This window comes from Cherax quadricarinatus, chromosome 48 (assembly GCF_038502225.1).
Source record: "Cherax quadricarinatus isolate ZL_2023a chromosome 48, ASM3850222v1, whole genome shotgun sequence".
Taxonomy (NCBI): domain Eukaryota; kingdom Metazoa; phylum Arthropoda; class Malacostraca; order Decapoda; family Parastacidae; genus Cherax; species Cherax quadricarinatus.
Genome location: NC_091339.1, coordinates 13850867 through 13861070, shown reverse-complemented (window position 1 = coordinate 13861070; position 10204 = coordinate 13850867). Strand labels below are relative to the sequence as shown.

The 10204-nt window shown below is 39.7% G+C and overlaps 1 protein-coding gene across 1 annotated transcript in view; it reads right to left on the bottom strand.

Moving 5' to 3' along the window:
- Positions 1 to 5429, bottom strand: part of LOC128696185 (uncharacterized) — a 35125-nt gene extending 29696 nt beyond the window's left edge. Inside the window, exon 1 of the mRNA XM_070094882.1 lies at positions 4911 to 5429. Coding sequence (XP_069950983.1) covers positions 4911 to 4923 — 13 coding nt within the window. The 5' untranslated portion in view covers positions 4924 to 5429. The remainder of the gene's footprint in view (positions 1 to 4910) is intronic.
- Between the last annotated feature and the right edge of the window lie 4775 nt (positions 5430 to 10204).

Sequence of the window (10204 nt, the reverse complement as noted above, 5' to 3'; positions counted from 1 at the left end):
GAGAAGTTGCAGAGATTGGTGGATGAATTTGGTAGAGTGTGCAAAAGAAGAAAATTAAAGGTGAATACAGGAAGAGTAAGGTTATGAGGATAACAAAAAGATTAGGTGATGAAAGATTGAATATCAGATTGGAGGGAGAGAGTATGGAGGAGGTGAACATATTCAGATATTTGGGAGTGGACGTGTCAGCAGATGGGTCTATGAAAGATGAGGTGAATCATAGAAATGATGAGGGAAAAAGAGTGAGTGGTGCACTTAGGAGTCTGTGGAGACAAAGAACTTTGTCCTTGGAGGCAAAGAGGGGAATGTATGAGAGTATAGTTCTACCAACGCTCTTATATGGGTGTGAAGCATGGGTGATGAATGTTGCAGCGAGGAGAAGGCTGGAGGCAGTGGAGATGTCATGTCTGAGGGCAATGTGTGGTGTGAATATAATGCAGAGAATTCGTAGTTTGGAAGTTAGGAGGAGGTGCGGGATTACCAAAACTGTTGTCCACAGGGCTGAGGAAGGGTTGTTGAGGTGGTTCGGACATGTAGAGAGAATGGAGCGAAACAGAATGACTTCAAGAGTGTATCAGTCTGTAGTGGAAGGAAGGCGTGGTAGGGGTCGGCCTAGGAAAGGTTGGAGGGAGGGAGTAAAGGAGGTTTTGTGTGCGAGGGGCTTGGACTTCCAGCAGGCATGCGTGAGCGTGTTTGGTAGGAGTGAATGGAGACAAATGGTTTTTAATACTTGACGTGCTGTTGGAGTGTGAGCAAAGTAACATTTATGAAGGGATTCAGGGAAACCGGCAGGCCGGACTTGAGTCCTGGAGATGGGAAGTACAGTGCCTGCACTCTTAAGGAGGGGTGTTAATGTTGCAGTTTAAAAACTGTAGTGTAAAGCACCCTTCTGGCAAGACTGATGGAGTGAATGATGGTGAAAGTTTTTCTTTTTCGGGCCACCCTGCCTTGGTGGGAATCGGCCAGTGTGATAAAAATATATATATATAATATATTTTTTTTTTTTTTAACAAGTCGGTCGTCTCCCACCGAGGCAGGGTGACCCAAAAAAGGAAAGAAAATCCCCAAAAAGAAAATGCTTTCATCATCATTCAACACTTTCACCACACTCACACATTATCACTGCTTTTGCAGAGGTGCTCAGAACACAACAGTTTAGAAGCATATACGTATAAAGATACACAACACATCCCTCCAAACTGCCAATATCCCAAACCCCTCCTTTAAAGTGCAGGCATTGTACTTCCCATTTCCAGGACTCAAGTCCGACTATATGAAAATAACCGGTTTCCCTGAATCCCTTCACTAAATATTACCCTGCTCACACTCCAACAGATCGTCAGGTCCCAAGTATCATTCGTCTCCATTCACTCCTATCTAACACGCTCATGCACGCTTGCTGGAAGTCCAAGCCCCTCGCCCACAAAACCTCCTTTACCCCCTCTTTCCAACCCTTTCGAGGACGACCCCTACCCCTCTTTCCTTCCCCTGTAGATTTATATGCTTTCCATGTCATTCTACTTTGATCCATTCTCTCTAAATAACCAAACCACCTCAACAACCCCTCTTCTGCCGTCTGACTAATGCTTTTATTAACTCCACACCTTCTCCTAATTTCCACACTCCGAATTTTCTGCATAATATTTACAACACACATTGCCCTTAGACAGGACATCTCCACTGCCTCCAACTGTCTCCTCGCTGCTGCATTTACCACCCAAGCTTCACATCCATATAAGAGTGTTGGTACTACTATACTTTCATACATTCCCTTCTTTGCCTCCATAAATAACGTTTTTTGACTCCACATATACCTCAACGCACCACTCACCTTTTTTCCCTCATCAATTCTATGATTAACCTCATCCTTCATAAATCCATCCGCCGACACTTCAACTCCCAAGTATCTGAAAACATTCACTTCTTCCATACTCCTCCGCCCAAATTTGATATCCGATTTTTCTTTATCTAAATCATTTGATACCCTCATCACCTTACTCTTTTCTATGTTCACTTTCAACTTTCTACCTTTACACATAATCTCAAACTCATCCACTAGCCTTTGCAATTTTTCTTTAGAATCTCCCATAAGCAAAGTATCATCAGCAAAAAGTAACTGTGTCAATTCCCATTTTGAATTTGATTCCCCATAATTTAATCCCACCCCTCTCCCGAACACCCTAGCATTTCTTCTTTTACAACCCCATCTATAAATATATTAAACAACCATGGTGACATTACACATCCCTGTCTAAGACCTACTTTTACCGGGAAGTATTCTCCCTCTCTTCTACATACCCTAACCTCACTATGCTCATAAAAGCTCTTTACAGCATTTAGTAACTTACCACCTATTCCATATATTTGCAACATCTGCCACATTGCTCCTCTATCCACTCTATCATATGCCTTTTCTAAATCCATAAATGCAATAAAAACTTCCCTACCTTTATCTAAATACTGTTCACATATATGCTTCAATGTAAACACTTGATCTACACATCCCCTACCCACTCTGAAGCCTCCTTGCTCATCCGCAATTCTACATTCTGTCTTCCCTCTAATTCTTTCAATTATAACCCTACCGTATACTTTTCCTGGTATACTCAGTAAACTTATTCCTCTATAATATTTACAACCTCTTTTGTCCCCTTTCCCTTTATATAAAGGGACTAGACATGCTCTCCGCCAATCCCTAGGTACCTTCCCCTCTTTCTTACATTTATTAAACAAAAGTACCAACTACTCCAACACTATATCCCCCCCTGCTTTTAACATTTCTGTCATGATCCCATCAGTTCCAGCTGCTTTACCCCCTTTCATTCTACGTAATGCCTCACGTACCTCCCCCACACTTACATTCTGCTCTTCTTCACTCCTAAAAGATGGTATACCTCCCTGGCCAGTGCATGAAATTACCGCCTCCCTTTCTTCCTCAACATTTAAAAGTTCCTCAAAATATTCTCGCCATCTACCTAATACCTCCCTTTCCCCATCTACTAACTCCCCTACTCTGTTTTTAACTGACAAATCCATACTTTCCCTAGGCTTTCTTAACTTGTTTAACTCACTCCAAATTTTTTTCTTATTTTCATTAAAATTTCTTGACAATGCCTCTCCCACTCTTTCATCTGCTCTCCTTTTGCACTCTCTCACCACTCTCTTCACCTTTCTTTTACTCTCCATATACTCTGCTCTTCTTATAACACTTCTGCTTTGTAAAAACCTCTCGTAAGCTACCTTTTTCTCTTTTATCACACCCTTTACTTCATCATTCCACCAATCACTCCTCTTTCCTCCTGCCCCCACCCTCCTATGACCACAAACTTCTGCCCCACATTCTAATACTGCATTTTTAAAACTATTCCAACCCTCTTCAACCCCCCCACTACTCATCTTTGCACTAGCCCACCTTTCTGCCAATAGTCGCTTATATCTCGCCCGAACTTCCTCCTCCCTTAGTTTATACACTTTCACCTCCCTCTTACTTGTTGTTGCCACCTTCCTCTTTTCCCATCTACCTCTTACTCTAACTGTAGCTACAACTAAATAATGATCCGATATATCAGTTGCCCCTCTATAAACATGTACATCCTGGAGCCTACCCATCAACCTTTTATCCACCAATACATAATCTAACAAACTACTTTCATTACGTGCTACATCATACCTTGTATATTTATTTATCCTCTTTTTCATAAAATATGTATTACTTATGTATTACACTTCTCTCTTCTCCAGGTGCATACACGCTTACTATAACCCACTTTTCACATCCAATCTTTATTTTACTCCACATAATCCTTGAATTTATACATTTGTAGTCCCTCTTTTCCTGCCATTGCTTATCCTTCAACATTATTGCTACTCCTTCTTTAGCTCTAACTCTATTTGAAACCCCTGACCTAATCCCATTTATTCCTCTCCACTGAAACTCTCCCACTCCCTTCAGCTTTGTTTCACTTAAAGCCAGGACATCCAGCTTCTTCTCATTCATAACATCCACAATCATCTCTTTCTTATCATTTGCACAACATCCACGCACATTCAGACTTCCTACTTTGACAATTTTCTTCTTCTTTTTAGTAATCTTTACAGGAAAAGGGGTTACTAGCCCATTGTTCCCGGCATTTTAGTTAACTTTTACAACACGCATGGCTTACGGAGGAAAGATTCTTATTCCACTTCCCCATGGATATAAAAGGAAAATTAATAAGACCAAGAACTATTAAGATAAAATCAAAGAAAACTCAGATGAGTGTGTATAAATAAACGTGTACATGTATGTGTAGTGTGACCTAAGTGTAAGTAGACGTAGCAAGACGTACCTGTAATCTTGCATGTTTATGAGACAGACAAAAGACACCAGCAATCCTACCATCATGTAAAACAATTACAGGCTTTCGTTTTACACTCACTTGGCAGGACGGTAGTACCTCTCTGGGTGGTTGCTGTCTACCAGGTCTATCAGGTAATGAAGAGGTCAAAGAGGTCTCTCGTAGATTTAGGAATGTTGATTGGTTTTCATGGTTATTCCTGGGTTACTAACCATCTAGTATTAATAATCTGAATACAGTTGTTCTACTTGAACTCGGCTAAAAATGCTTAAGATTCAATCACTGCTGCACATATATGATCTCGTGGTGACTGCCATGCATGTGCGCTTATGACAGTGCATGCTTGCATGTGCATTAGCTTAGTTTATCTTATATTACGAGTGTTGTGTAAAGTTCCAGCTCATGGGCCCCGCCTCTTTAAATTGTTATAGCCGTGGTCTATCCCCGACGCATTTTCTCAAACTATCAAATGCTTCTGGCATTTATCTGGACAGCTGAAATTCACTCACAGTTTTTAATACATTAATAATTCTCCTATGACAAAACCTTCACGAAAAGATACTGTAAACTTACCATTGCGAAACATCGTGGAAATTTTTCCTTAAAATTAGATACAGTTGAACACCAGATGGAGCTCCTGTATCCTTCGGTCTGTTTACTTCGTGACGTCACTCTGAGAAACGTTGTGTACTCCTTGCCAAATCTGCCAGATTATACGTCATAATGCTTCGTTTAATTGTGATAATTTAGTCTTGACGAAATTATTTCTTCACGTTTCCGATGATATGAGGATGATTTGAGTAATGTGGTAAAGGAAAGCAACTGGCAATGTTGCAAAAGCAAGAGCAGGTAACCCCGCGCCACTGGATACCACCAACACAAGGTCAACTAAAATTACTCCATTAATCTTTTTCTTTCCTTTTTGTGCTGTATATCCACTGGAAATTTACAACGTGTTGAATCCACTGGACTTTGGAGCACTGTTTGTATTACAGGAACCCCAGTCTACGTAATAATAAGGAGAATATCAGAAGGTTTACGAGAGTACACCCACTCAACGCAATGCTAGCCGAACTAACTAGTGAGTGACGTGCAGTGAAAACCAGGCCGGATGCCACACACCCCTACGGAATCCAACTAACAAAGTATCTAATATTGATTTCCCTTATACACTGAACAAAGCCGGAAAGTAAAATTACTAGCAGGAGAAACAGAAATTATGTTAATTTCATTGTTATTTGTCAAAATTTTAGTCGTGTTGAGTGTTATATAATGTAAGGAAATTATTTCATGAGGGAAATCATTCAAACTCCAACAGGATAAACTTTGATAGAATGGTGTTTGTTTGGTAACTAACGCTTTGTTTTATGCTGAAATAGCCTGAGAAGGAAAATGACGGTGATGTCTCCATTCGAATTATTAACCCAGAGGATTAGTAACTCAGGAAAGTTAATCAGTGTTGGTTCATTTCCATTTGTGTAGTGTTTTTCCCCGAGGATGCGACACCACACTAGCCAGCTAACACCCTGGGACCTAATGACTATTGGGTGAACAGGGTCAACACGCCAAACGTCTCCACTCGCCCCAGCATCAAATGTTGGTCACAATAATAGTCAAAACTCCATTTCAGTGTGTGTGTGAAAGAAGGAGTGTTACTCAGTGTCTGCCAGAAAGTATGTAAGGTTTCTCTGTATAGAAATAGGGGACAAACTTTTAAAAATGATAAGGGACTATGTTGAGTGTACCAAGTAAACTATAGTATGTATGGTATTATTATTATATTCATAACCAGGCACTAAACGCATAAGGGATATACAGCACTGCAAGGTAAGTAAGTTTATTCAGGTACAGATACATATAAACAAAGTTACATAAATTATCATGCATAGCAGCATATGTGTAGATTACCTAAAATAACCCAAAAAAGTCAAAGCTACTTATTACCGTTGGTGGGTAGGGGGTATTAAAGGTATAATATACTTGATCAGATACCAATGAGGGTGAAGAGTATATCAGAGGTAGAGTTAGAAATGGCAGTGAGGAGTGCTGAAGGAAGTATAATCAAATTTGGCGTAATAAAGCTGCTGTTGACAAAAACAGACAAAGAGGGAGTCTGTGTCAAAATTGGGAGACAGTATATGGTAGGAGTGTGACTAATGAAGTGACTACCAAACTACAGAGTGAATTTAGAACAGGAAAAGAATGTGTGGATTGAGTGTTTGCGCTGGAGCACATTAGTGAGCAGTACTCAGATAAGGAAAAGCAAATGTTTGTTTTATTTATCGGTTTGTAAAGGGCATGTGAGTGGAAGGATCCGGGAGCCATTTGACTTTTATGAAGATTGGAACCCAGAGTATCGTACACAGGAACAAATGAATCACGGAACGGGTGGGGTTTTGAACCCATGGTTAGTGAGACTTAACTCCAAGCCAGTGAGTAAGCCACCCGTTCCGTTGTTTGTTTGCAATTGTATTATTACGGTTTCGTGAGTCTGGAACAAATGGAATGTTGCCACTTTTATCAGACAAGTCCATTTGCTTCCCAGGTTGTCTCCCCTTACCTGTCTCCAAACCTTTTTTTTTTTTACAACGTGACAGTAGTGACTACTATCTGTTGAATACTCAGTGATGGTTCCAGTGGTCATCGTCCCCACGACTAGGTCCTGGACTAAACTTTCTGATTGCTTACTTGATCAGTAAGGCTATTAGCAACCCAGCTAATCATGATCTGTATGGAGGATCAAATCAAGGTCCTTCTTGATGACAGATAAGGGTGTGTTGATATATATATATATATATATATATATATATATATATATATATATATATATATATATATATATATATATATATCGCGCTGTGTGTATAAATGTAATAAAGCAAATGGAAGATAAGCCGCTAGTGGATGGAATGACTAGCTACAGGCCTTTTCACTGCTCTCATTCTCTCAGTGGCCACTTTATTTTTTTTTTATATTTTATTTAAAACAGTGAGATACACAATGATAAATGTATATTAAAAACACACAAAAGAAAGCTGTTAATTTTACAATAATCTCACACGACCAACGATACCGTACAATATAATGGTAATACACCTTACACACAAACAAAGTATTGACAATGGTTTTAAATTCAGACACAACACATTATACATTATTAAAGAACATATCTATGTTGTATATACAAATGGCAAGCACACATGGGTAAGTATATAGACTGTATAATAAATCATTGTGTTAAAAAACCAACACACACAATAGCACACACACACAAGCACACTCATACACACCAACATAGACAAAGGTATTAATGAATCGACGACGAAAACATCCAAATATAACAAATACGATGTGTTATTTTACATCTCAACAAATAATGTAATCAATTACATGTAATATTATATATTACATGTAATAGGAAAACACATCTATACAAATACCAATGATTGGTATACAAGAATAAAAACACATCTATACTAATACCAATGATTGGTATACAAGAATAAAAACACATCTATACAAATACCAATGATTGGTATACAAGAATAAAAACACATCTATACTAATACCAATGATTGGTATACAAGAATAAAAACACATCTATACAAATACCAATGATTGGTATACAAGAATAAAAACACATCTATACTAATACCAATGATTGGTATACAAGAATAAAAACACATCTATACTAATACCAATGATTGGTATACAAGAATAAAAACACATCTATACTAATACCAATGATTGGTATACAAGAATAAAAACACATCTATACTAATACCAATGATTGGTGTACAAGAATAAAAAAGGCAAAACTTTTAACGTTCTGCACATACAAAATTTTTACATTTTTATTAATGTCATCATCACATTAGAGACATACATAAAACATTCACAAACACACACACATTTACACACAATTTCACGCAGCTGACCAGCCCGTTAGATTACCCACTAAACGAACACAAATTATCTCAAATCTTTTAACTCTAACGCTCTATATGCAGACGGGAAATCTTTCTCCCATCTCCCCTCATATACCAACTGATTTCGACACTTTAGTTCTAAGAATTTTTCCCGCTAAAACCCGGATTCTGCTATTACCTTCAACATGCCTCATAGCCCATGACACATAAATATAATCGGCTACGACATACGACACCACGTTGTACACAGATATCAACCCCACAAACATCAAAACTCAACGCCCTAAGTACCGACAAACCTCCCCCCCCCCGCCCCTACCATTCGTAAAACCCTGCTTAACCACGCACGTACTATACCTAAAGCTTCACAGAAATACACAACATGAAACGCTGATTCGTCCTCCCCGCACGCTGAACAACTCCGGTCCTCCTCTACACGCCGATTAGACAACACCACCTTGGACGGCAGAATCCCATGCAAAATTTTAAAAACCACTTCGCGTACTCGAGGAAGGAGACGTAACTGATGAACCCGCTTCCATATATCACACCACGCGTACATGGGGAACATTCCCTGAACTCTCACCTCAACTTTCACCTTACCCACTCTTTCCAAAGTACTCAATTTAACGCTCCGCACGTCTCGCATGCACAGTAACACACGTAGCATCGTCTCGCACCTAATTAAATCTGTCCGTCCCCACCACCTGCGCAGGTCACGATACATTTCTGTTAAACCACCATGCCTACCACCCAGTCGGAGAAAACGACGCTTCACATAACAAGCAATGACTCGGTCTCTTAAAGGAACAAGACCTAACTCTCCTTGACGCATTGGTGTCTCTACCACCGCTCTTGTGAGCCAGTCGCACCCTGAGCCCCACAAAAATCTATAAACTCTATTTAAAAGATGTTTGAGATCCCCCGGTATTAGTGGATACAGCGCAGCAACGTGCCAAACTTTACTATAAAGAATAACATTAATTACTATCGCCCTCTGGTGTAGGGTTAAATGTCGTTGCCTTAGACTATTTATACGCCTCAAAACACTATTTACCACCCTCCCCGAATTACATGCCCTCGTCTTATCAACCTCTGTATACCACATATGTTAACACAGTTAACCACCGTCCACGTCTCTATACCTACCTCCTCTCTCGCCCAATCTCCCAACTTCATAATCTTTCATTTTTCTTTGTTAACCCGCATTCCTGTTGCCTTACCAAATACATCTACAAGTCTTCCCACAAAACTCAATTGTTCCCTCGTACGTAATAGGACAGTTGTATCATCTACATAACCTACTATGGCAGGTCGATCACTACCCGAACCCCACGACGAATCTACTCCCCGCCCACAAACTGTCCAATAAAAAGGGTCCTGCATGAAAGCAAAGAGCATTTGAGACATAGGGCATCCCTGTCGAATGCCTCTATTCAATCTGACAGTCTCCTAACATCCCATTTATTTGTACTTGAAACCCAGCACCATTGTACAAAGAACGAGCCCACATGATGATCTCATTTCCAAAACCCTGCCATCTCATAAACTTCCACAGCACCTCCCTTTCTACACTATCAAAAGCAGCTTGCCAGTCTAAAGCCAAAACACCATCCGCATTCCTCGACAAACTCCCTGATATTCCCATGACCATTATACATCGACCTACCTGGCACGCCAAACTGACCCTTATGTATTACCTTGTCAAACACTTTCTTAATCCTATTCATTAAATTTTTTGCATATAATTTATAATCACTACACATTAGTGATATTGGTCGGTAATCCTTAAGGGATACGGGTATGTCACATTTTTTAACTAACACCAAAACCGCCGTACTCTGAGACAAACCTAAACGTCCCCCCTCCTTCATCGCATTGAGTAAACGTACCAGAAAAGTCCTTATGACCTCCCAATGTTGAATATAAAATTCACAC